Genomic DNA, 27,990 nt, shown 5'->3' with positions numbered 1-27,990 from the left:
TTTTTAGCGAAGGGCAATGTGAGCACGAATCTGATTGGCTGAGGGTAAACGCTTCCTGGATGTAGGTGACAGCTCATTGGCCCATCGTCGCTACATCACCACCTTTTGTCGTTGTTCGGCAGCTGCTAAATGGAAAGTCCCTGACAGCCCAGGGAGGTTTCAGTCAGAGAACTGCGGTCAGGTTTGTCACTTTAAATGAGGGATATTCATATTTTCTTCGCTGCTCAGTCTCCGGGGGTATAAAATTCCGTGAGGGTGTTTCAGTCGTGATTTTTTAGCCGTCCGAGTAGATGCTCCCCTGCGAGTGCTAGCTGGTGTTAGCAGACTAGCTCTTTGTGTGGCTAGCTGCTAGCTTAGGGATGTGGTGGTTGTTGTTGTTGAACTGAGCAGCCCTCCCGTCGTCTGGGAGAGGAGATTCATCAGCTGTGTATGGAAAAACGCCCTCTCGACGCCTTCTCACCCACTGACATCATTTGTGAAAGTGGCCCGTGAGACCCCACTGTTTAACGTTAGCAAAGCGGCACCGAGAGTGGGGAGAGTTTGACCGAAGAGGACGGAGATGGGAAACTGCCTAAAATCTCCGACCTCGGATGATATTTCTTTGCTACATGAATCTCAGTCGGACCGGGCCAGCTACGGAGACGGTGCCGACCCAGACCAGGAGCCACCGCCCCCTTATCAGGTAACTTTGACCAACTGTTTGGACCAAAACATGACCAGCTATCCTTTGTGTTTTTGTCATAAGGCTAATCAAATCCATGAAACACCTGACGTTCAGATAATGTCGTGTGATGAGTGGCAGGTCTGGCCCAGTTTTGCTAAGATTCTGCCTTTCAGTCGCCGATAGAAAAGGAGAGGACACCAAGAAACTGGTGTTAAACAAACAATATGTGAGACTAGATCAGCTGTTTACAGATCCAACATCACCCTTGGTCAGCAGCCCAGCCCACTGACCCCGTCCCTTCAGGGCTTTGACACTAATCCGCTTTGTTATATCTGAAGGTCTTGTCTCGGTCTACCACTTCCCTGGAGTCATATTATGATTCATCCTTTCACTGATATGATAGCAGCGCTATATCATCACCTGCTACAGTCTTCATTCAAACACACTGAACCATGTCGTTTTGGCTCACATCAAACGGACTGTACACTTTAACAGCATGAAATGTGAATTTAATGGACGTGAAACAAACCCCAGTTCTACATTAAAGAGGGGGTTTTGTAGTTGGAAAAGAGTGACTCTCATAACTTTCTCAGCTGCTTCTTTCACTGATCCCCTCCCGGGCAGCAACTTTGTCTGGTGTCCCTATTTCCTGAATTAGATCATCTACAAACAGAGCAGGTCATGTTGTGGCTGTAAATATGATTCATGGTGTTACCCTTCTCTCCTGTGTTTTTCTATGTTAAGAGGCAGCTGGTATAACACATACCAGGCCTTGGCAGAGAGTCGGCCTGTTACTGGGTTAAGCCAATCCTTATCTGTAGATATAAGATAAGTGTTTTTTAAAGCATAGGAAACTGAAGGTGATCTCAGGTCAGTACAGCATAAAATCTCTTATTGTAGAAAGCTACTTAATTCTGTATTTTAGATTCAATATACTGGAACCAAGTGCAAACCCTTCATGTAAACTATTTACAACAGAGTTGAAAACATAAGGGATGACATAACAATTTACCCTACTCTCTGTCTATTGTTGTCTGTCATTTGAAAAGCAAAATTTGACGTTGATAATCGTTTAATTAGATTTTAAGATGGTAGATTTTATTAAATAGACATGAAGATGAATATATGTAATGATATGAGATGGATTTTTGAAATGCCATAAACACAGATTGTTGGTTTCCCCTTTGAAGATCTAATTGACTTTCACCATATATACAGTGTATGACCAGGCAATCTAACCATTGGCTACCATGCATGCTGACCAGTTATGACTTGGGCTGATGGTATGTTTTTGGTTCTTTTATAAATCTCACTATATCACCATTACTTGTGAAGTGAATGTGATGCTTCTTTATTTTTGTGTTTATTATAAATACATTTCTTTACGACCAAAACCAACAATGAATATGTCCTACTAACAATTCTAAAAACCATTAAGAGATTGTTGCATTGGGTGACTTATTCCCTCAAAATAAGTGTGTATACCCTCATAACATTGAAAGCAAGTCCGTCTTAAAAGCTGAAATCACGTCAACAGATGTGGAAAATGATGATGCATTGCAGTGGCCAAAAGTCATCCTTTTAAACAGTTTGAATTCATTTTCAAATCATGGCCTTGCTTATTTCCACTTACTTGACTTAAATGTATGTTGATTTTTTTCTATTTTTCATGGTGCACCTGGGTATGACATAATAGATCACTATGGCTGACTGGTTGAACACTCACAGGTTAGGCCATCAGGGTCAGTTCTAGCTCCAGTTTGAGCCTCTTGTTGGACAGAGTGAGGTGAAGTGGCAGACAGGAAATGGGGGGAGAGAAAGAGGGGCATGACATGCAACAAAGCGATGTTGCAGTCATATGACATGCGTTGTAACCATATGGCTGAATGTATGCTTATACATGACAGGCACGAACGGGGACATGGTCAGTCCATGTAAACTTAAAACCTCCTGGTAACATCACAGAGACAAGACAGTTTAAAGTTTTAATTCATAATTATTTATCGTCAGTTTAATGTTTCTCTCAGAGGGCCTTCATCAGAGTCAGTCAAAGATAATATCTGAACAGGGCCGGGAGTCCTTGTTATGCACCCATGTCCAGGTTACAAGTATGTCATGTCTGGCATACAACAGTGTGTAATTAGGGCAAAGCAGCCAGCTCTGGTATCCTAGAGAGTGATGGTGTAATAATCGACACAAACATTGCTTTCTTTGGAAGAGCTCTAACAAAGCTTTCAGTTGTGTTGAGAAAATCTGTCTTCAGTTTGTTTATACCGAGTTTCACAAAAGGGTTAACTAACTAGTTAAAACCTACTTATAAAGGGCTCTTTCAGACCTGCCAGCTCTTTTCTCCCTGGTGACCATAGTAATCAGCACCTTCACCATCTGAACCCTGTCTGAGAACACAGCACACATTTTGTGTGCAGTTCAGCTTAACACACTTTGGAAGTGCTGTGTGTGTGTGTGTGTGTTAGAAGAGGGACTAAAGGCTCCACTATGCTTGATTTGAAATTGAATTTGGCGTTTTCTTAAAGTACGGTCCTCGGTGCAAATGCCAGTGTACTCACTGTGCTGGAGGTCTGTCCTTCATACCAGAGGGTGAGGTTTGCTAGTCATGGTGAAAAACACGATGCTGGAAATCCCAACCGTGACATCCGAAACAAAGACAACATGAGCTCTGGCTGGGCTTAAGTTACAGAAAATGAATACAGAAGAAAGACAATGATTTAGAACCAACCCTGGTATTGTTTTTTTGTTTTTTTTTTCAGCCAAAAAAACAAAAGTGAAAGGGAGATGGGAAGGATTCTTTTTGTTTGATTTTCTATCAACAAATGAGAATGAAAAGGACTGCTTCAGTAAAAGTCTCCCATCTATTCAATATATTCAAAAAGCAATTGGAAATACAATGTCACAGAATGATTAACCTGATGAACCTCATTTTATTTAATTAAATAAGATTTGTATTTCAAGTGCTGAATTCTGGTCTTCTGTGTTTTATATATGGACACATATGATAATAGCTGGTGTCTGTTGTTGGGTCAAAAACCTAAACAACGGAGGTATGAAAGTACAAAAGTAAAACTACAGCCCAGTAACAGTAGTTTAGCCTACAGTTGTATTGAGTTAAAATCAGTTTTGATGGCACATGTGTAAAAAATTTAAGTAAAACAGTCAAAGTTGTCCCAACACATGTAAAGTGCACATAGAACTGTGTAACTACATGCCACTCTTCAGACGCTCACCCTGAGGGTGATACACGTCTGCTGCTACTTGAGTTCATTTGTCACGTTGACACAGATCAGACTGCGTTTCCTGGGAATCCACAGCCAGCGGTGAATCGGAGGATGAATTCCAGCATCTGGAGTTGAGTCTATCCACTACCCAGCCAGACGCTGCACTTGCTGCTGTTAAATAATTTCCTGGCTGAAAAGAGGCAGCGCACAGACTGGCATCTGCAAAGCTCAGGGCCAACTTAAGTCATAGGTCGAACAAAGAATGTGGACATTATTCACAGAGACTTTTTCCAATCTGAATGTTGACCTTTCTCTAAGTAAGACAATACTTTGAGTTCTTTCTGATTTACTCATAAACCCTTTTACTAATATTCCTTTCTCTCATGTTGACGCCACTCTATGTGGTTTGAACCATACATGAGAGTCCGTAGCGGTAGGAAGATCTCCCTGACTGAGTCATAGTTTAATGTGTATAGTACATGTCTAAAATTCCCTTTAATAATATGAGATTAACTGGAATACTCTATACATCTTCATTTAATTATGCGTATAACAGCTGCAATCAGAAAATACTGATGCTGTACTGATACTGTTGATTTAACATTGTCTTAATTAGCATAATATCAGAATATTGCACTCCATATAGACATGGTCTGCATAAATATAGGATGAGTGGAAGCCCTCTGAGCCAACCACTTAGACTAGTGGACCATTTAATGTCTTGTCAAAATGATTTCAAAGTGAGTGAGCATATGTGAGTTGTGTTCATGTTTCGTATCAATTGTGGAGGCTAAAAAGCAGAGGGAGGTGCAGTTCTATTTGTGCTCCACATATTGTGAAGGCTGTAGTGGTGAGTGAGTGAGTGAGTGAGTGTGTGTGTGTGTTGCATAAAACACGCTGTGTGTCGAGCGTGGTGATTTGGAAAGCAGCTGGTGAGACGAGTGCTGACTCATCGCTGTGGAACAGGGCTGCGAGAGATAAGGCAACCGTGTGTGTTTGCATTTGAGAGGGAGAGTGTGTGCGCGTGCACATTTGGCCCCCTGGTATGGCCTGTAATGCCCCTGTCTCTCTCGTAAGCCTCAGAGATGGGAGCAGCGACAGGAGTTTTTATTGATCACATTCAGTTGGGCACAAAGGCTTTTATGCTGCTGTCAGCCAGCTCTATGGCCAAACCTCATTGGCTGGAACACCTTGCAGACTTTAAAAGATTCACTGTGTCTGTGTGTGTTTGCGTGATGTAGCTGAACTTGGTCTTTCTTAATACACTTCAGTTTTCAGCCTTTTTCACAGTTTCTCTCACTTTTGTGTGAACATGAGGCCTAGAGGGTAAAAAAGGATCTAAAACATCTAATAAGCGCCTGCTCCTTTGGTCAAAGACGAGGCCAAGTCTCCTTTCCGATGGTTTAGTAGAGCAGGAGGTATGCACCACTGACTATAGTAGATGTCAGGGCTTTCCACAAGGATATGGAGTAGCCAGCTAGCGGGAACATTTTGGCCATGAAAGCCCGAATGGCCTCTGGCACCTTTAAATGCCACTATTCGATCATATACTCTGATACTTGATCATATATATTACTGCAGGAACTTTCATTACATCATATCCTATTTTTAAAACCGGATTTAGGACATCTTTAAAATTACAGTGTTAGGCTGAGGCATAGCCTACATTTTCCTCATATGACATAGGCCCGTTACTTTGACAACACTGCTTGTTTTAGTGTGTGTTTGCAATGTGTCTAAGCTGGCTCTGCTGTAAAAGGCTCAATGTAAATAAAGATAGATCGTTCATTCGTATATATGGAAAATGCTGCGCTTTCAGTGGACTTTAATGCTTACCGCGCAATCGTCAAGTTGCTGCTACTGGTGTTTTCCGAAGAAGCCCTTCTAATGAGGATGTCCCCTGTCTGTGCAATCAGCTCAATTCATAATATGTTTTGTCTTCATTTATTTTGGTAATATTTGTCAAACACTAAAGATGACTCTCCGCTCTCTTGTTGGCGCTTATGGAAAGCTCTGAGATATGCACACAATTGAGAAGCACAGAGTCTGTCATGATGACGGGGCTTGCAGTCAGCAGTTTGGTTTGAGCTCAGCCTGCTTGGGTCAGAAGAAATGGGGAGGAAAAGTTTACTGTAGAGGTGTTTTCTAATTAGCTGTCAAACCTGGAGACAGGAGAAGGGAGGACCCGCCTGACACTGCCTGAAAAGGAGGCTTTGGCATCAATTCAAAAGTTTAACTATTAAATCCGTCTTCTGGCTGTGACGGAAGCAATAAGCAATTTGTATAAGTCACATATTAATCATTTAGTAACCATGGTATCCTCATGGTACCATGCCTCTTTTTCCTGTTTCTAACTGTCATTATTCTTAATGCGAGGAAGACATGCAGTGCCAACTGATACTGCTCCTAGTTAGTCAGTTATTTTGTTGTATGCTCTGACACTAAAAAATAAAATCTTTAAACTTTTGCTGCTGTTTTCTGTTGGTTCTTCTATCCAAATGGCCATTCTTATAGGTTACGCTACAGCCAGTCAAGGCAGGAAAAGAGTGTGACTTCCTCACTGTTCAGATAACAATAATGTGTCTGGCAGATGAGTTCAACCACAACCAACTACTGGTATGACTGAGTCACTTAAATCAAATATGATGTTAGTTTTTAGCCTTGTAAGGCAGCGCTACACCCCATCAGAGAGCCCCTTGTGACCGATTACCAACCGCCTTGTCCTAATATGGTAACTTTTGGCGGGTGGAGGAGGTGGTGCTGACAAACAAGCCATTGTACTGCAGGTCAGCGACATAGCCTGTGGGCTTTGGCTGACACACAACCACGTAGAGGTTGCTGCTCCTGAGCGCTCACCACAAGGACCAGGACTCAAATAACTCTTTTGTCTCTCCACGACAGTTGGCAGCCCTGGCTCATAAGATCAGAGTGGTTTTGGTCACTATATTACAGTGGCATAACTAAGTGAAAGGCTGTTAAGGGCCTATATAATGTGGTACAAACTGTCATAACTCCCCTGATACTTGTTTTCATTGGCTGATGCTGCTCTGGCATGGTAAGACTATAGCTGCTGGTAAAATAAATTATAATATTACTTTTTATTATTTTCAGCCAAGATATGTTCATTGTATGCATCATCCAGTTTTTGTGTTGCAACAGTAAAGGCTCTGTGTGAGCTTCGTCGTACGCTATGTATAAATACAAGGATTAATACTCGTAGCCTACATCAACGCCCCAACTCCCTGCTTTACCAGGCTGATGAAGTAATGCGAAACACACACATACTGTTATCATCATGCCGTCAGCCTGTCCCGTTATCACATCAACAAACACATCCTGTGATGCTAATGTCCATCCTTCTCCCATTGTTGTCATTGTTGCATGTGTGAGTGCATGCTTGCCTGTATTGTGTGCAGGTGTCTGCAGGTCTTGTTCAAAGATTTTGTTACTCTGCGGTTCCTAGGCAGAGGGCTAAGATTTCAGCACCTGTGAATGCTTCATGTTTCTGGTGTGTCTTCCCCTTAAGTGCATATTGACACTGCTTAGGTTTCACAAAAGAACCAGCAACGTTTGGCAAGTAGATATTTCCTGCTCTGGATAGGATTGAAGACATTACAAATGCATTTTTTTGTATTCAATGTCTTATCACTAAGCTGTTCTTAAAGCATTTTGCCCAGTCATCATTTTCCCACAAACACATTAGCCCTTAAATGCTCTGGCAGCTCTGGTATGTCGGCAATTATGTAAATGTTACATCATGGCTTGGGTGGGAATAAAGCAGTAATATTCCCAGAGTACAGAAGTGTGCAACAGGTTACGTTTTTGCATATTACAGTTTTGTGTAGCCATCAAGGTGACCCCATGTCTGGGAGGCACAGGAGGATAACAGTTAGTAAAAAGCACTGTATTTCCCCTGTCATAGCATTCCTGTGATGCTTATAGTGATATTCCACTCAAAACTGATCATTTTTAGCATCAAATGCTAACCTCCCGGAGGCTTGAAGAGTGTCTGTTAACTGTTGGTAATGTCCTCATTCATAGAGAAACGAGGCTGTGGTTAGCTTGAATTGTGGTCAGCGTTAAGTGGGTTTTAATGTAGGAGTGGTATGAATGGTATTTTTTCCCCTGTTGTGAAACCTGCTACCTGTGGAGCACACTCCAATAGGCATTTGAAGAATGATGAAGAGACTCTGAAGAATTGTTGGCAGCCCAGTCGGGGAGAAAGTCATTTAACTGTAAAACAAGATTAAAAACCCATTCATTAGGCAGCCTGTGAGAGTATTCAGAACTCTTCTGCTTGGGTCATTTTGGAGCAGTCATTTAGTCTGGTGACATTATTAATTATATCAATATAGGAGATCTGTGTGTGAATGCCAAACACCACCACCTTCCCTAGATGACTGAACCGGTGATGTTGCAGGCGAAAGTGTGCTTCTAACCTATTTTCACATCCTTTACATGGCCACACATTTATGTACGTACACATAAATACACACATACAACAGTGGGGAAAACCTGGGCTGTTGGGTTTTATAGATCGAATTATCCCTTATCGTGTGTGTGTGTGTGTGTGTGTGTGTGTGTGTGTGTGTGTGCGTGTGTGCGCGTGCGTGTGTGCGTTTGTGTATGTGTGTGTGTGCTCTTCAAGCTAAAGCTGTTGTCTGTTATTGAACTTGTGGGCTGAGAGTGCCTTTTTCTTTCATTTCCCCACCCTTGTTTTTTCTGAATTCCTTTCATAGTGATGGATGATGGACGAGCTAGGATAAATACCTCCCCTCTCTCTTTCTTTCATTTTAACTTTGTTGTCTACAATCTTCACCTTCCTTCTGATCATTAGCAGTCAACAATTACATTGCTGACCACTGCACAGTTAACCACCCCAGCGCACACACAGAGTACCCCCTCTGAGGCCCTGTCTGTGACTTTTATTCCTGCTGCCTGGCTGCCGTCCCTCTTTGACATGGGTGACATGGGTGAAATGAGTGGCTGTCAGTGGAGCAGCAGACAGCCTCAACTACTAAAGTTATGCTGACTCATGGCTTAAAATGCTGCGGTGCAGAGAGGCTGACTGCTAGCTAGCATGGTCACCTTTGTTTTGCATGGTGAAAACTAAAGAGGTTTTCATACAAAAACTTATAGCTTGAAAGCTTGAAAAGCTATCTTTAAAAAAAAAAAAGAAAAAAAAAAGGTTATTATTATTAAGGTCAATATTGTATCTATGATCTCACCAGTGAAGGCAGGTTTACCTTAAACACTGCTCTGCATACTCTGGTATTGACAAGTTTTTTCAGGTCACATCTGTCTGCTTGAGCGTTGTCTCTTCATTTCATAATTTAGGGAGATACTATTATTACATTCATATTCACATTACTGTCACTGTCAGTAGACAGTGTCAGTGGAAATCTGTACCTCACCTGTTCATACACCACCTCACTATTTATTCTAAATGTTTAAGTGCAATACATATATAGTCACACACTTTAGTGCAACACATACATACATATACATTGTTAGTGTATATATTTTTACCTCATTTCACTTAAATACTGTAAATGTGTATATTTTGTATTTTGTATTTCTTATTTTTATATTTTGTACATACTCTTAGTTCTAAATTATGCTACTTTCTACTCTTGAATGGGAGCACCGGTACTGTACAATTTCCCCCCGGGGATCAATAAAGTATTTCTGATTCTGATTCTGATTCAGTTGATGACATTTCGACTGCACAACCACGATGAAGTGAAACAACCTCAGATAGGAGACATGAGACGCTCCGTCAGGTTTCAGAATTGCAGTTTTAATTAAATAGCCCACCATGCTTCACTTAGGCAGCCCTGTGTTAAAACCGAGACCATCCAGGAAGTCCAGTTTGCTTATTATATTTATACCAGCATTTAAAGCAAAGTTTTAAAAGTGTTTAGTCTAACATAATGCATGTCAAGCTAAGCATGAGCATGAAACACTTATAAACCCCGCCTTCTACCATTCAGCCAAAAAGAAAGAAGGAAATGGAGAGTGACTTGAGTCTCGTGCCTACCACTCGGCCTGACACAAATCTTTAGCGCAGTAGTTACTTTAACTGTGTTTTGTGCTGGTGGATCAGAAAGGGGGGCGGCAATTTAACACAATGTTGTCTGATAAACGTTTATTTGAGGCGTCTTTCCTGCTAAGGCCTGTCTGACCTCCAGCTGCATTCATTGAAGTGTATGGCGCTTTGTATCAAAATGTCATCTCTGGAGTGTGGATATACAGGTGGTTAATGAAGGAGCTCACTTAATGGCATTAGAGTGGACTTAGCCTAATCCATGACCTGGCTGTTGGATCCTTTCAGTTGCCTGACATGAAGGTTTGGCGCGCTGTAGGAGGAGGAGAAGCATGGGCTCAGGGTGGGAGAGGAGGAAGTGGTACTCGCACCACAAGAGACTGTAGTGAGTGTATAAGAATGCATGAGGATGGAGGGAGGAAGGGAGGGAAGGAAGATGCACAGTCATAGACCGCAAAGTGAGGGAGAGTTGAGTGAATAGAAAGTTGTGTTTCAAGAGGAGGAAGATAGTAACAGATGGTTAGTACACGAGACGGGGAAACAAAATGTATGCGAACCTATTCCCTTCTGAATCTAAGTAAACTGTAACTATCAAGGAGATAGAAGAGACAAGACTGTAGATCAATCTGTCTTGCCACTGTCATTTCCTGAAAAGCTTTATTTTGTCTCAGATCATGTATGGCATGCTAAAAATGACAAAAACAACAAATATGTCATTGGGGAAACTTTTGGAACTTGCAACAAAACTGTTATTTAAACAATGAAGTGACTATTAAAATAGCTGCTGATAAAAAATGTTTTTGTGCTGTTGTTTAAGAATCTTAATTGCAGGTATAAATAATACTTATATTATTACTTGTATATTGGCAGTAAAGTTTCAGGTTGACCGTCACATGGCCAATGAGTCATCCTGTTTGAGAAAATACTTACAATATATTCTTACAGTGTCACCTGCAGTATAGGTTTGGGATGTTGTAATATTATGACTTTTTTTTGCTCGTTGGACTACGATCTGATACAGAAGTTAGTCACTTTGATTTTATGCCACTTTCATTACCCTTTAAACTTCCACTGATGTGTTTTTTTGAGCCAACATGTAAAACATTGCTGACAGACATAATGAAAGACTGTCGCCTCACTTTTCACATTCAGTTTCACTTGGTTCAAACCAAAGGGAGATTCTTGTCGATCAAAGTACAGAAGGACGGGGAGGTTTTGACTGCTTTGAAGTTTGGTGCAGGCCAGTGACCACACATTTCAAGAGTGGAATTTAGGCTGGACCATATAAAATAGATGAACATTTCCCAGGGCGGTTGAAAGTTTAGTGTATGTTTTTGAGCAGTCTGCAGTGACTTCACAGTTAGGTTAATGGTTGACCTCCCAGGAGAAACATTCAGAGAGAGCTTTGCCAGAGCTCATCTTTCATTACTTTTAACTGTAGACGTCTGCCCTGTGGTGCTTAAATCAAAGTCAAGTGAAATTGTTTTATTAATCCTGTTTCATAAATGAGGTCTGTGAGGAAACTACACAGCTCTCTGCTGCAGCGGCTGTTTGGACACGGTGTGGGGAAACACTACCACCTACTGCCTGCGATCATAATCCCACATGGCCAGAAATATTGTTGGCTTGAAATGAACCATTAATTACATTAGTTATTTAGAATAGTTAGTGTGAGCGTTTCAGTCCTGCAGGCCCTCTATATGAGAGTAATAATTACATACTGAAACAAAGAATGTGTGTTGGATTGTGAAACTTACAGTCAACTGAATACTACTCATTGTGTAGTGAGCCAAGTGAAATCCACCCCTCAAGGTGAGGGATTTACATACTAATGCTTCCCATTATTGTATTAACAGGTGGTGCCATTATTCCGTAACTCAGAATTAAAATAAACACTTATGTCCCAGTTCATACAACGTGTTTGTGCCATAATCAAAAGAAGGTTTCATAAGTTTGTGGTTCATCTGCTAGACCCGGCTTGACTTCCACCGAAAGTGATAACAAGAACAACATCTTCTGCTTTTGTTAAAATAACATCGCACAATGGCAGAATTAACGGTGGAGAGAGATTTGGTAAACTGGTCTTATGAAACAAGAATATTAGTTTGCAGTGTATCTTCAAATATTTCCTGCCACCAACCGGACCTGTTCATGTTACCGACTTGTTACACTAAATGATTATCTTTTGAATCTATGCCTGACTTTTTTTGTGTGGTCTCTCTCTCTCTCTCTCTCTCTCTCTCTCTCTCTCTCTCTCTCTCTCTTTTTCTCTCTCTCTCTCTGCAGGAGCAGATCCATGTGCCTATCTACCACCCAACACCCAGCCAAGCCCGACTGGCCACTCAGCTGACAGAGGAGGAGCAGGTCCGCATCGCCCAGCGGATCGGACTCATCCAGCACCTCCCGAAGGGCGTGTACGACCCAGGACGGGATGGCTCTGAGAAGAAGATCAGAGAGTGAGTAGAAACCCTGTTTGGTCTGATCCAACAGTGGGAGTTAGACGCTGCTACACCGCAGTAATCACAAGTGTTTAGACTAGAATTATCTAAATTCACGGTCTGAGAACGGGATTAAAATGTAGTCAATGACAGTGATAGTTTCTGAAATAATTTCATTCAAATAATGTCTGCTATTTTTTTAGTAGTCAGAAATTATGACCACACAACCACTTATGAATTTAAATAACTCAAACTTTACACACAACTTTCTTTGTCACATGCAAAGAAATTCAAATTATGTCATGTGAGAACCTACTTTGTCATTATTAGTGTGCGTGCACCTCTGTAATACAGAGATGGATATTCAGTATTTTTATGATATTGTTATCACATATTGTGGCATTTTACAGTAATGTAAAAATAGCGCATGTATGATAGTAGATTATATAATCTATAACATAGCGTACAATAATGTATGTTTATAACATGTTAAAAAGGTTTTTCAAATGGTTAAGATAAAACCAGTGGAGTTACACTTTTTCCTATCATTAAATGCCTATGATGACTATAAACTCACTGATTTGTACTGTATTTGTATTTTGTTCTTTTATTGTCCTCCTTCACATTTAAAATAAATAAATAAGTTTATGTAGTGTCAAGTGACATTACAAAATAATCTTTGTACTTTTTCTTTGCTTTTTTTGTGCTGTCCATATCCAATTCCTAACAAAGTGTAGTATTGTGTTGATGGGGAAATATTGAGTGTCTGTGTTCACCTACACAGGTGCGTCATCTGTATGATGGACTTTGTGTATGGAGACCCCATCCGGTTCCTGCCTTGCATGCACATCTACCACATGGACTGTATAGACGACTGGCTGATGAGATCCTTCACTTGCCCCTCCTGCATGGAGCCTGTGGACGCCGCGCTGCTTTCCTCTTACGAGACCAACTGACACACACAAACACATATGCCCACAGACACCTGTGGACCAGACTGGACAAACACACACACACACACACACACACACACACACACACACACACACACACACACAATATACACACAAATGGACATACATACAACTTCCATCTTGCTAACCTGTATCCTGGATTAGTAAGGTGGTGATATAATGCAGTGACGATGTAAAAGATTTAGGATGAACTCTGTGTGTGTGTGTGTGTGTGAGCATGCGTGTGTGTATATGTGTGCCGCACAAGTTCCTCAGTTGGCCTGCTGGACAGGATTGGAGGAATGAACAGGGTGCCGGTATAAAGGTCGAGCAGGCGGGAGCTGGATCGAGGAAAGGAGTAAAAGACGGGAGCTGACAATGGGGAATGTGAGGATACAAGTGTAAAGGGAAGTCGAGGAGAATGGATGACGTTAACTGATATGACCTTTCCAAGATCCGCTTTTATATACGCGAATACACACAAGTGTGTCCAGTCACACACTTCCTTTATTTACTCCCTGTCATTGAAATGAACTGCGACAGAATGCAGGTGGAAGGACATCTGACCACCATCGTCAGGCTGCAGATTGCATTTGTTGGACTGCTGAAGCCTGATTACTCTAATGTCATACTGCAAGACAAAGGGAGAGAAGCAGCCTTCAGAACATCTGCCAGATGCTTTGATGCGTCTCCATACAGACAGGAGTCATATTGCAGAGTCATATCTGCTGCAAAAACTGCTACAGATGCAGATGTGTGATTTAAAGATTGCTTGAGATGGACATTGGAGTTAAGACTACGGACGTTGGATATATTCTGCAGACACACCACAGGCCTCCACTTGTCCACGGCACTCGGGCCTCGAGTTGTCTGTCTGTATAGATCTTTCATGAGAAAAGTAAGATTGGTCGGTGGATTGACCAACTGTCCTGTGGTTTTGTGAAATATGTTGTGTGTTTGTTTTGTCAGTCAGCATAAGGGCTCCGATGAACCAGTGTTTACCAACAACACAGATATGGCAAAAGGAAATACAGTATGTGCTTTAGTCAGTAGTGTGATGGATAGCTGGTAGACTGTTGCTGTCAAGCTATTGACTCCTCATGACTTTTTCAAGTTACAGTGAGATCGCAGATTATTGGGCACAAGCAGCACCAGTTAACAAACCATTGATACAAATCCGAGATATTTGCACTTCTTAATCAGACTTGTGACTCTTGTAAAAGTTGACCGTATGCATTCAGTGATTATGTCAAAGTGAATTATGTGATTTGCTTTATCTGCATTCTCATTACCATAGCAATGATTTGCAATGAATGCCACTGTCTCTGTGGGCAATGCAGTGGAAACTGGAAATTTATTACTGGTGATATTAATCAAACTACTGAATTAATCCCAATTTTGGCGCCCCTGTTAGTGTCCAACTCATGTAATTCTAAGGACAAGTCACAGACCGAATTAAGAACATACACAAGGTTGGGCTCATTTGATGTGTTTGCATATGTAAGGCATCACTTCATAAAACCAGACCTAAAGCAAACATTCACAAGGGAAACGGTTAACGCTGGGAGGTGCTGCCATTAGGACACTGCTGATGGAGAATTCATCTCCAATGAATATGACCGAGGGCGCTTATTAACCTGATGAGGTCAGAATCAGCCGTTATACAATGCTGACTGTGTTCTCAGTTAAGAAAGGTTATATTTCTATCCTTTTTCATTTTCTTCACATCAAGTTCAGGCCTCAATCTAAAGGACCTCCTACTCACATTTTAAAATCACCCAAGTCACCCAGTTTACTGTTAAAGCACAAACAAATACAATTGTTCAGCTATATTTTCCTTCTCCCTGCTAACTTTGACCTATAGGTGAGTCAGCAAGACTTTATATTATGCAGGAATAGGTAAATCATTTGAGCTCCCCCTGCATACCGGGCGTGATACAGATCCGACACAGTTTGAAAACATGCCTTTAGTGATCTGTGTATGTGTGTTCGTACCTGCGTGTGCGCGTGCGTGCGTGTGTGTGTCCGCATATGTTTGTATTAGGCTTTATGGCCTCTGTGTGTATGTTTGAGAAAGATAAAGAGGGGGTGGAGGTGGCAGTCAGCACCTTAGTTTTTGCACAGTACTTTAATCTGCGTAACTCTTTATGTTGTACATTGTCCTCCATCAGTAAGGTGGAGCCTCATGGCCTTAGGTTACACGTGAGTGAGGGTTGGTAACAGCTGCTAAAATGTGGAGCAGAGTTGACATTGAGAAACAAGAAGGGGGGGTATGATGCACAGACATGTCTTGTCATTAAGAGTACAAAAGGTGTGTTGAGAAAATTGTCCATCTACACAAACTAATAAATAAATTGTCAGTGTATTGTGATGTTTGGATTGGATTTCTGTCACATCACCTGGCTCTCTTCATGAGGGTTCCTGTAAGAACTAGTTCCCACCACTTCCATCTGCACTCTGCAACAGTCCTGCGGTACAGCAGATTACAGGGGATGAACAAAGTTAAACCATGCCATTGTGTATGTGTGTTTGTATCTGCCATAGTTCCTCAGAAAATATTCTAAAAATGTAATCTACATACATATCCTGAGTCATGTGAAGACTGGCACTCAATGTGGCACTTCGGGAGCTGCTTCTGTGACACTTGAGTGGGAGGCTAACTTATGAGATATTGTACCCGAATAGATTTCCTGTAATGTGCGAACAATTCTGAGTGAAAACATGCTCACATCCCCGGAAAATGACTCATGGGTGTCAACACAGATGGTCTGACATTCTTACAATGAAACGGCTGCACAAAATCTTGCTTAATCACAGGCCGAATAGAGCTTTGGCTCTGACTGTGAATCTTGGGAGAGACTTTATTTATTGAAAAAATGTTCAAACTCACAGGAATGAAGTGAGTGCAGTTTTAGGGTGGATTTTCCGATTGAAGTACAGGATTGAACATCAAGGTTTGCTCATATTTGAATGGAGTATGTGTGTTGTATGTTTGTGTATGGATGCTTGTTAGACCTTTCCTTGTTTGTAAGCATAAATATGCATATGCTATGTACTACAGGCAAATAAATAGACATTGCAACAGAACATAACTGTCAGTGGGTGTGATTTATTTCCTCTGTTGACACTTTTTTTGTTTGTTCCACAAATGGACATGTCTTACAACTGGCAGAACTTGTGGACTCTGCCAATACCAAATCAATATGTTATTTATCTCTGACTACATGGCAAAACCTCTCGCAATACAAATGAAACTCTATAGGTTCTTGTACAGTCTTGGATATTGTAATAAACGTGTACACGTGACCATGTAATTGATCTACTAAGATCGTTTTATTTTACGCAGCGTTTGATTATTAGTTATCCTGATCATAAAAACTTCAAGGCTTTTCTGACAACGTGTCAGTCTAATTTGTAGTTTCTGTGTGAGTTCAAAGGCTTCTCCTCCTGTCCACTTGATTACTATCGGCCTATACCAGATACCATATTGTAAACGAAAGACAGACACTTTTGCAGCACCGCAAGCAAAATCACCTACCTCACTCGTTATTGATTATTTGGCCATATTTAGGCTAAATGAACAATTACATTTACAATTACAATTTCTGGCCGTGTTTCTTGTGAAAATAATGTTCGGTAAGGCATTAGATTACGTTCAGCGTAATTCTTCCCAATTTTACAATTTTAATAGTTTCTACTAGCGGAGTACCAGTGGGCCTACAGTAAGTGTCGACACGTACATGTAGCCACAAGGGAACTAGATGTGAAGTTGGGGAATAAGGAGCTAACAATCTGGGAACATAAAAATATTTTATACTGTTTTTATTTTTTAACCAACTAAACTTACCCCCCGACACACTCAAATGAATGGGAGGACTGGCGTTTTCCCCGGAACGCCTGATTTGCTCTGAATGCAGCCTGAATGTGCGGCTCTCAAGGTATAAAGTTAAAGTTACGAAGTTCCCACGTTTTTACCCCCTCCCTTATTCCCTGTACTCGCACATTGTTCCCGTGTATCTACACGTATGTAGGCTATAGGCCTACTGGTAAATCTCCATGGCTGGTTCACTGTTAGTACAAAACACTGTGAGCCTTTATTGGGTAGAATTACTCTGTACGTTGCCATCTGTGCCCAAGAGTTTATGAGCGGGCCTGTTAGCCAGTGGTGGAAAGAGGCCTATCCAGATTACTTTATACCACACTGTGAAAATACTCCACTACAAGGTCCTGCATTTAAAACCTTATACTTAAGTAAAAATATGTAAGTATTATCAGCAAAACTGTAAGTAAACGCGTGCAGAAAAACGGTCCCTGTCGGTGTTTGCCAATCATATATGATGTTGCTGCTGCATTAATGTGTATGTTGCATTTCACTGCTGTCGATGTTTATGGTGCTAATTTTCACTACTTTAGGGTAGTTTAATCTACAGCAATGCATCATCTTCTATAAGATCATCATATGTTTGTAGCATCGCTGTCCCGTGAGAACCACGTATCTCTCAAAAGTCGAGATTTCATGAGAAAAACAGCCCTGTTTTCCGCTTTGTAACACTGCTTTTCCAGCTAACCCAAGGTTGTTGTTTTCTTAAATAGTTTATTCAGGGGAATTTTCTCAACCCATAAGGGAACACTTCATCCTTCAGTTTATCAGAAACACTCACATTCAAAATCACCGCATATGGAGATACATGGTTTTCACTGGACAGGAAAGGTATGAAAAATTGCAATCTGAAAAATAACTAACTAAAGCTGCAAGACACATACAATGGAGTAGAAAGTACAATATTTGCCTCTGAAGTGGAGTATAAAGTTGCATAAAATGGAAAAACTAGTAAAGTACAGGTACCTCGAATTTGGACTTAAGTACAATACTTAATTAACTGAGTTACATTCCTCCACTGATGTGAGCGCTGGATTTTTCAAAATGCACCAAGTTTGTAAAAGCTCCCTTAGAATATATACCCGCATGTTTAAACAACTTAACGAATAGGCTTACATCTCTGGTTTAACATTCGGAGAGGAAGTAATCTTATAACAAGGTAAGTGTGTGACACCGCGGGGATGTTTGTTTTAAATTGGTTATAAATTGGATATTCCACCAACATTGGCAGCAGGAGGACGGTTAGCTCTCCTCCCAGCTACCGCTTCACCCCTGGGGGTTGATGTAGGGACCATCAATAAATTACTGTTTACATGACACAATACTTATGTTCTTTTCAGTACCTTCATTCTGACTTGCTTATATTGGTGACATTTTTGATTAAAATACTAAATCGTTCTCATCTAACACACTTATTTTTATTGCGTGTCATTCCCTTATTTTACAAAAATAATGGCAAAATAATGGCAGTGTTTTAATAGCCTCCATGTAATGTGACCTAGTGACTCCAAATCAATACCATAAATGTATCACTACACTTGAAATAACAATAAAAGAAGCACTAAAATCCTGTGTAAAGTGGTTGTGTCCTATTTTTTCAGTGCTAAAATAATTTTATTATTTCTTAATTAAATTTGGTATTGATTTGGAAACACTGGGTCATATAATTATATTGCTATTATTTTAAAACCATTTAGGGCTATGTAAAATAAGTGAATTATGCATTAGAAATCAAAATAAGTGTGCTGGTTAAGACTCATTTAGTAGGTTATATTCTTTTTAAATATAAGTCAGCATGAATACAAAACTGTTAGTGTCAGTTATACAGTAATTTGTTGATGGTCCCTAAGTAAACTCCCCCCAGTGGTTAAACGGTGGGGGCACGAGAACAAACCGTCCACCCACTCCTCCTCCTCCTCCTGCTCCTCCTCCTCCGCGGTGCATCACACGGCGGAGCACCAATAGTTGGCGATTAAACTGATCTTACTAGTTTAATACTTGAACAGAGGAACAAAAGATAATGCTGCATTCACATGGACTCCGGGAGACGTTAGACGGCAAACCGGATATCATTTTAGTGGACGAGGGCAGGACGGTAAAATTAGGTGAGGCAGGCAGAGCATAACGGCGATGGTTACGGTACAAAGTTAACTTTTTTTTTACAATCGGATGTTTCGTAGCTCCCTCACACAAGAAGAAAACAAGGACGAGAAGCTAAACACGTCTCTTTTCCAAACAAACATAAATGCATGTGAATGCAGCATAAGACTCTCCCTCACTCTAAACCTGCTCCAAAGATCTGTACATTTCACATTTTGTGTACAATGAATTTATATGAAGATTTAGGCAGTTGCCTGCAGTCGAAGGCGAAAAGGAAACTTTATATTAATAATCAGTGTCAGTGACTAACTACTCCAGAGTCCTAGTTAAAAACAAAGGGGCCTGAACTGGCTCCGCGGCTCTGGACCAGTCTTCCTCTGAGCATCAGAACCTACTTTTACAGAATATCTTTTCCTGACAGCTGACTGACTACACTTCTGTGGTCATGAGCTGCTGGTTTTTATTTCTTCATTGAGAGTTTTCACCTTTTATGTGTGTGTGTGTGTGTATGCTTTTATATGTATGATTATATGCATGTATGTGTATGTGCATGTATGTTTGTATGTATATGCATACGTTTCATTATTTAGCTCTTGCAATTGTCCCTAATGTTGCCAGTGTTTTTAATTTTCTCACCTCGGAAAGCACTTTTTGCTTGCTCTATGAATAAAATTGTTATTGTTATTTGCTAACAATGACCTGTGTGTGTTTCTATTAAAGATAAAAGTCGACCCATATTAAGTTCTGCAGCTTCTTAGCAAATGTCAAAGAAAAAAAGGAAGTTGTGCAGATAAATGACCCTCTCTCTCTCACACACACACACACACACACACACACACACACACACACACAGAAACTGATAAAAATGGGAACAAGCAGGGATATTAATTGCTGCCTTTTATCATGACATATTATTATTATTATAGGACCCTTAATGCTTTGGCAATATTTTCATCTTTTACATTCACATTCGCAGAAAAAGAAAGAGAGGGGTGTTTTTCATTAGGAATGACCAAAATATTAGACACCTCTCAACAAAATGCAGCATCTACAAGAGGCAATATGAGTTGAGTTAATGCTTCTTTGACACAGTGTCATAACCTGAACATTATAAACTTCATAAAGAAGATTTTTTTTTTTTTTTTAGAAAATACAGAAACAAATGTTAAAGTATCAGCAAAAAGACATGAGCAGACAGAAGCGTTGATCTCCATCTTCCTCTTCCTCTAGTCTGTGAGAGAGAAAAGACAGAGTGAGTGAATTTCAGAATCAGAAATACTTCCCCGGGGGGAAATTGTACAGTAACGGTGCTCCCATTCAAGGGTAGAAAGTAACATAATTTAGAGCTAAAAGTATGTACAAAATATAAAAATAAGAATATCCCTATGCCAACATAAACACTAATAATGCAATGATAAACAAGCACAATAAAATAGGCATACAATGTGAGCAAGAAACAGTGTATACATATATTTACCTCGGCACACAGAGCCATGGAACTAAAACAAGAAATAAACCTGATATGATTTTGTTTATCACAAGTCATGATGACCAAAATGTGATTTTAAAAAGCAAAGAAGAAAAAATAAGCCCCTTGAAAAACCACCTATGCTATAAAAAAAGAGTAGAAAGAGTCATTTGTGCAAACTTCTTTAAATTTGAACAGGTTTGAGTCTCTCATTGCTTCAGGTCGGTGGCCAGCCTCCTCCTCACACTGTGCAGCCAATCCAAACCATACTGTTGTGTCGTCGTCCAATGACTCTCGGATCGACGCCCATATAGGGTTGACTCCTCCTTCTTTTTCCAGGACTTTATAAAGATTTTAAACGTGGATTCAGCTCCTAAAGAGACATTTAAACAGTCTGCGGAGACTCGGTGTCACCTGGGCAAAGCTGGGGAGGTAAACATAATACGTGGTAGGGACGTAGGGGAGAAACATGGCGTCTGTGAAATTAAAACGCATCGTTACTCAACGTTTTACTTTTTCATCCGCACTTAACCTAAGACCCAAGCTCTATCTTAATTTCTCTTTGCTATTTGGGACCTGATAAGTATAAAAACTAAGCATCATCTGTTGACATGATGTGGTTCCGCATACGGGGACAATTTTGAATTTCCATATAAGCAGAATGAAGTATTATGGTATAACCCAAAATGTGATGTCCACGCATGTGGATGCCAGGTCTTAGGAGGTTAAGGCAAGAAGATCAAAATGAGTCCAATCACAACGAAAACGTCGAGGACGTAGTGAGAATAACACTGAAAATGAAATCGCGGCCTACAGCAGGAGCCGTAACAACTGAAAAGCACTCCGGCTCGGATACAAACTTCACCCACTTTATCAGTGTGCAATAGCCCTGCCAACAATGTGCAGTAATATTATGCTGCAGTGCATTAACAGTGAGCTTCCATGTTTTGTTTTTTTAGCCATTTATTGACAATGATATGAGACAGATGCACGTTCATGTGGGCCAGACACAGAGAGGCGGGAGTGTGGATTACAAGAAGACAACACATTAAAAGAAACACATTTTTTTTTATTAGGCAATATGTTGTTCCTCCGTTTTTTGAAAGCATTTAATTTGGATAGCCATCACGTCAACAAAAAAAAAGGAGGTTATAGTGTATAAATTGTGACCTCAAGGTAATTTGAGCTGAAATAATACAAGTACAGTTGTTCTGGGGTCAGTAATGATCATGTCTGAGCTTTGTTTCTGAATGTGCAACAAGCTGTTCAGCACAGAATCACAGCAGCTAGTACAGCAGGATGTGGTGGGCAACGCGGCTGAAATATAACTCGACTTTTTTTAAAGCTTTTATTAATGAAACGGCTTTACAAAAGGATTTAGCTAATCAGAACAATAATTTAACAGCCTTCATCAATTACCATCAGATTTAAACAGAGCAGCAAAAAATATTCTCTCATTGAGCTTTATTAAATTATCTTTAGACAAAGCGGAATTACAACACTAATGTATATGTATCTATCTAATAACCAGGTTGCAGCTACATGATTGTAGGCTAAGACACTGCAAAGTAGCAACATACGAAAAAAGGTTGTCAGGTAGTCAGAAGGCTAACAACAGGAGCACATTGATGGATTTGTTTTTCTGCTTCCTTTTAAAGGTGTGTGTTTGCATATCAACATCATGTTCACTGCGAAGCAATAACTATAATAAGCAATAAAGACTGAAAACTCCCAGGATGACTCTCATACACCATGTGGTTTATTAAATCTTGTCATTGCATTGACTGATATTCATTCCCTGGCGTTAGGCATTACCCATACACCTGGCCCAGCCACGAACATTAATCTAAACCTTGAACCATCCTTTAACGTTTGAATGGTTGAACTTAGATCAAGTCCCCTGACTGAGACTGTATCTTCATGAATAACAAGCACACTGAGAGAAAGAAAAATACAGAATGACTTTCACTTTCGATTCCGCTGCTGGCAGACTAGATGTCGATTAGAGGCTAAATATGCAGCCTGCAGGTTCTGCTTTTAGGCAAATCAGGTCCTGTGTGGCCATGTTGTGACTAGGCCTGTATACTTATATGTGTCGTATTTTGAAACTAGGGTTATCATATTGCTAACTTTTATTCAACAAAATTCTGAACATGAAAGCATGACCATACCCGCACTTTCAAATGGCTGCTAACTAAATGATTCATTTAATGGAATGGTGCCGTTTCATTATGACACCACAACTGTCAAACAGCATAAAAATCATATTATATTCGAGTTCAACGTCAGATTGAGGAGGAGGCGGCAACATAGAGCAATATATTCTACAACAAGGCGTTAAAAAGCTCACTAGTAAGTTTAGTTTAAAGCAAAAACAAAACAAAACCAACTCGTGTTTATTTATTAAGGGCTGTAGAATAATATTTGTTGATGTAAATAATACACATACAAGGATACGGCGTCATATAGAAAGTGTGACAGTCTTAGTTTTATACCTGGTCTAAAATGTGCTCAGTCATTATATTTGCTGCCACTTCAGCCTAAAAACCATAAGAAGCATAGAAACCTAATATTGCTTTAAATTCAGAAGCCCCTGTTCTCTGTCATATGTTGATGTTCTTCATTAGACTTATTCATTTACATGTTGCCCTCAACACCACTACGCTCTCAGCACTTTTTGACCAGACAAGTTGGTTGTGGCCTTGAAGAGTAAAGAGTAACAAAAATCTCAATGAAGTCTCGGCCAATTCGTTTTGTTTTACATATGGAAACAAACTAATTATGGTTCTTCGTTCTCTTTTTAAAAGAGCCAATATGCAGTATCAACAGAGGCAGCTGTGTTTTTTGTTCTAGTGGAGTAACAGACATTTTCTTTATTCGTAAACAGCATATACAGGGCTCCTCTGACTACTTTCAAAACAACAACAAAGTTACTGCACAGCAGCAACAACATAGCAGTTTTTAAAAAAAATACCATGGCAGTTTTCTCGTACTGTGAAGCTTGAAGAAAGAATAAAGAATCTTTCAATAAAGATAAGATTTGTGGGCAAAACGTAGAACGAACATAACAGGATAGACCTGAAGATAGGACTTATTCTATGCTGTTGTATTGGATTGCATTGGATTGTACAGCTGCACTAGTAAATCAATGGATATTAGGCATGGGCATTTTTGATCGATTAAAAAAAATGCAGACTCACCTGAGCTCAAATACTCGTCGATGTATTTGACAGTTTCCATCCTCTTGTGGTTGAGCGCGAGCTGCCTGGCGGTGTCTCCCAGACCGTTGGGCGCTTGGGGGTTCTCGGTGCGTCCGATCAGCAGCTGGACCACCTCCAGATGGCCTTCCCTAGCGGCCAGGTGTAGCGGCAAGTTACCTAGGTCATCCACGAGGTTCGGATCTGCCCCGTGGTCCACCAGCACGCGCACAGAATCTATGAATCCCTCGCGTGCTGCGTCGTGGGTGACAGTGAGGCTGAGGACCCGGTCGCGCAAGTTGGGGTCAGCCCCCGCCACGAGAAGAGCCCTAACCAAGGCGGTGTTCCCCAGCATCACGACCTGCACACAGACAGACGGAGCAGGAAGACAACGCGTAAGGGCGATGAGTCGAAACATACAGGCTGACTCATATTAAAGCCTATAGGCTATTATTTACCTCTACATTACTATAGACTGTTAGACTTAATAGACTAGTGCTACAGTAATAATGGCCTATTAACAATTTTTATATAAAAAAGAGACCAAGAGGTTATGTAGCCTTTTTCAACATTGAAACAAAATTAGAGCTGCATATGAAAAGTGATTTATTATGAGGAGGAGGACACTATAATGACTCCTCTGCAGTGATAATTTTAACATACCATAACATTACCATTACCAGTATTACTAGTGGTAATAGTCATATTAGTATTACTATTGATTGACTTTTACCTGTATATGACCTCTGTGCAAACTGTATTAAAATAATCTAGACTATAAATCCATGCAGGAACAGGTATATTGTGTAACTAGACAGGCCTCAGTCACCATTTCCTCATCACCACCATTTTGTTACTCCTTTTCTCACACTCCACCAGTAACTCTCAAATTTAACTTTTATCTAACTAAGCATGCATTTCTTTTATTACAACAATACTAAAATGACCTTATTCTTTATCATATCTCAATAACTTCTTTCTCTGGATCAAATGCAAACTTTATATGCTGGAACTACACTCAATTGTAACACTTAAAAAGAACATCCATTAAAAAAATCAACACAGATTTGTTCATATTAATCTACACTTTTATGATAATCTGACATGAAATAATTAATTACAGCAAAACGAATGCATTTCAGAACGATTTTGCTAAGCTATGTAGCTATTACTTAGTGTATTTAGATCACATGTGCTACAAAGACCAAACTCCCCTCTGCCTTCTGTCCACAGTTTTCTTCATTTGAAAACGTTACATGTATTTACACTATTTCATTTTGTATAACGATGAACATATATTATTGTAGATATTTGAAGATAAAATATGATTAGGCATTATATCCTGTGCAACAACAACACAAAGACATAAGGAAGTCAAGCATGCAGTCTGTCTCACTCCAGTCTACAAAAAAAAGACCAAAAACAAACACATTTTTCTTCAAAGTTCACTTCAACACGAACTAATTTGAAAGCGGATTATACCAACCTGCAGTGCAGTTCTCTTGTATTTATTAAATCCATTAACATCGGCTCCATTTTGCAGCAAAGACAACACTTCAGGTAGGTTTCCACGAGCAGAAGCAGTGCAGAGTGTGTCAGCTGAAGTGTAAGCCATTCTTGTGAAAAATATAAAGAGATAACAGCCAAGGTTTTTGACAGGCCTTGTGGAAAAATGATAGAATCCAGAAGGATGTCTGGTCAAGTATATCTCCTAGCACCACCCTCCCACCCTTACATCATACATGGGCTTGACTTACCAAAACCTACCAAAGACCAATGCTATGAAAAAACAACAACAGTAATGTATTACCGTACTATATATCTCAACAATCTACAACAAAAGGTGTTAAGAAGCAGCTGAAGAGGTTCTTGAAGACAGGCCTGCAAAATAAATATATAAAATAAGCTTCCTTTTATTTTTATTTTTCAGTATGGATGTTTAGATGAATTGAGATTATTATTGTTGTTTTGTTTTACCTGTAAATCGATTTAAATTGTTCCATTGTTTCATTTAATTTCAAATATTTATGTAATATTGATTGCTGAGGAACTATAGGGGCTGTTAGATATATAACACATGAATAACTAATTTTCCTGTTTCAGCTTCTCTCCAATGCTGACAGACTGAACAATGATATATCATGGTTAAGGATTACTTTTACTTTACTTTTTATTTACCCATGACACTTTTTCACTTTCACAGCTTATATTCTACTCATGGCATCAATATTTTAGTGCTCAATCAGTATCCAGACGGGCAATAAATCCTCCTAGCTCTATGATTTGCACAATTTTATCTCCAAATTCAAATGTATTAGAAGCCAAGTACATTAAAATGTTCTATGTGCTCCAATAAAGTTATGTTAGTTATGCACTTCAGCTGCAAAACATATTCTATTACCTCCGAGTGACTGGCATACTCCATTTTGGTTCTGTTTGTGGCATTATAGGTCATAATAATATGGAAACGTATTTTTCCGCGTGTTGAGAGAGCACTATCTCGCAGCCCTGACTGTCTCGTCTTGTCCGATGTTTAGTGGCTGATCTAGAGCAGATGCTGAATTTAATATTTAAGCTGTGTAGGCTTGTAAGACAATAGGCTTGTTGTACACATAGGATGTAACCTGTCGGCAGCGATAATAACTTAATAATAAACTCACGCTTCAATTTGTAGTATTGATATCCGAAAAAGCCTTACTTTAAATGTGATTAAAACCATAACACAAGCCTTCCTCCGTGTAACTGGTCGTTGGATGCCATCCTAAAGAGTCGAAGGCTGAAAAAGCAAAACAAAAATAACAACAACATAAAAATAAATAAATGCACATAAAATGGTTATACATCTAGGCATTTTATCAAAAGATGTGATGTCACTTCCCGCTCATTTTCAAAAGATTTTGCCAAAATGTAAAAAGTGTGTTTCAGTAATCGGCTGCATGTTGTTGTAATGTCAGCATCGAATGGAGAGACTGAGAGATCAAAGCAGGTCTGCCGATCTGCAATCATTAACGTACGAGATTTATTTGATTTTCAAACCTAAACCTACCGAATGCGATGATCCTCCATGAAACACAACGATGTCCGATTGAATTTCTTTCAAACGTCGGTGCAGGCTGAATATCCAAAGCCCCCGCTGAAATATCGTCTCTGACATCACAAAGCACGGCTCATTTGTGTAGAATGCGCTGTAGGATGCAGGACGTTTGCCCCCAAAGCTTAGCCGAGTAAATATTTTTTGAAATACTTACGAAAAAAGATGAGATGGCGTGATTGGATAGTGCTAAACGATAGGCGGGACGCTTTTTTAACGGAACTTTGGAAAAGAAACCATGATGCTGAAACAACGCAACGCTGATAAAGGTGCCCGCATTCATCACTGCGATATATAGATCTTATGCCAGAGGACATCACACATTTCCGCATACTAATATAATCAGTGTGTCCTATTTGATCTTTAATTATAATTTCCTGTGAAAAAGAGCAAGAGAAGCTTTTTATAGTGTCATCGGGTATCTTCCAGTTCCCTTTTATCATGCCGCCCTCTAGTGATGGGACTTTGTATAGCTTCAAAGCCTGGTTGGGTGTCTGGTGCAGCGCTGAGGTCAGGTGTAGGGACTTACTGCGTACTCATATAGAATTCACGCGCCACTTTTCACTCGTAGAGCGCCCATGAGGATAGGCGCACTGAGACGTGATTTATACATCAAGCCTGCACAGAGCTTTATTAATGAGATTTAGTGTCATATACTCTATAGCAACGCGGAAAAAAGAATAATATGGTAAAATCGGGTAATGTGACCGGTGCCCGTAGGCGTAATCGGCCAGCAGGCTGTTAACATACGTAAAGACACAAAGGTTGGCTTTGTGCTTTTTCGGTGAAGGGGATCTATCAAGCCTTGTCCAGTCAATGACAAGCAGGCACGTGTCGTCATACGCATTCGGAGTTTGTTGTATTTCCTCTTGCGCTATCGCCTGACAGTCGGATGCAGTAGTTGCGTTTGTTGTCTGTGC

The 27,990-nt window shown here is 40.1% G+C and overlaps 2 protein-coding genes across 2 annotated transcripts; one reads left to right on the top strand and one right to left on the bottom strand.

Annotated features, from left to right (window-relative positions):
* Positions 1-519: 519 nt before the first annotated feature.
* rnf11b (ring finger protein 11b) lies at positions 520-13,930 on the top strand. Its single transcript, XM_070909241.1, has 3 exons — positions 520-682; positions 12,230-12,399; positions 13,166-13,930. The coding sequence occupies exons 1-3, from the start codon at positions 560-562 to the stop codon at positions 13,335-13,337; spliced, it is 465 nt and encodes a 154-aa protein (XP_070765342.1). The 5' UTR covers positions 520-559; the 3' UTR covers positions 13,338-13,930.
* A 6,574-nt stretch (positions 13,931-20,504) lies between these two features.
* Positions 20,505-27,086, bottom strand: cdkn2c (cyclin-dependent kinase inhibitor 2C (p18, inhibits CDK4)). Its single transcript, XM_070908297.1, has 5 exons — positions 27,026-27,086; positions 26,678-26,755; positions 25,466-25,595; positions 23,983-24,340; positions 20,505-20,545 (listed from the first exon to the last, which is right to left on the bottom strand). The coding sequence occupies exons 3-5, from the start codon at positions 25,592-25,594 to the stop codon at positions 20,541-20,543; spliced, it is 492 nt and encodes a 163-aa protein (XP_070764398.1). The 5' UTR covers position 25,595; positions 26,678-26,755; positions 27,026-27,086; the 3' UTR covers positions 20,505-20,540.
* Between the last annotated feature and the right edge of the window lie 904 nt (positions 27,087-27,990).

Source organism: Enoplosus armatus, chromosome 7, assembly GCF_043641665.1.
Source record: "Enoplosus armatus isolate fEnoArm2 chromosome 7, fEnoArm2.hap1, whole genome shotgun sequence".
NCBI classification, from domain to species: domain Eukaryota; kingdom Metazoa; phylum Chordata; class Actinopteri; order Centrarchiformes; family Enoplosidae; genus Enoplosus; species Enoplosus armatus.
Note: the sequence above shows the minus strand (reverse complement) of the source record. Positions and strands in the feature narration are given on the sequence as shown.

Coding starts and splice junctions, on each gene's coding strand:
- rnf11b (XM_070909241.1), top strand. CDS start 560: ATGGGAAACTGCCTAAAATCTCCGACCTCGGATGATATTTCTTTGCTA. Junction 683..12,229: donor AGCCACCGCCCCCTTATCAG/GTAACTTTGACC, acceptor CTCTCTCTGCAG/GAGCAGATCCATGTGCCTAT. Junction 12,400..13,165: donor TCTGAGAAGAAGATCAGAGA/GTGAGTAGAAAC, acceptor TCACCTACACAG/GTGCGTCATCTGTATGATGG.
- cdkn2c (XM_070908297.1), bottom strand. CDS start 25,594: ATGGCTTACACTTCAGCTGACACACTCTGCACTGCTTCTGCTCGTGGA. Junction 24,341..25,465: donor ACAAGAGAACTGCACTGCAG/GTTGGTATAATC, acceptor GTCTGTGTGCAG/GTCGTGATGCTGGGGAACAC.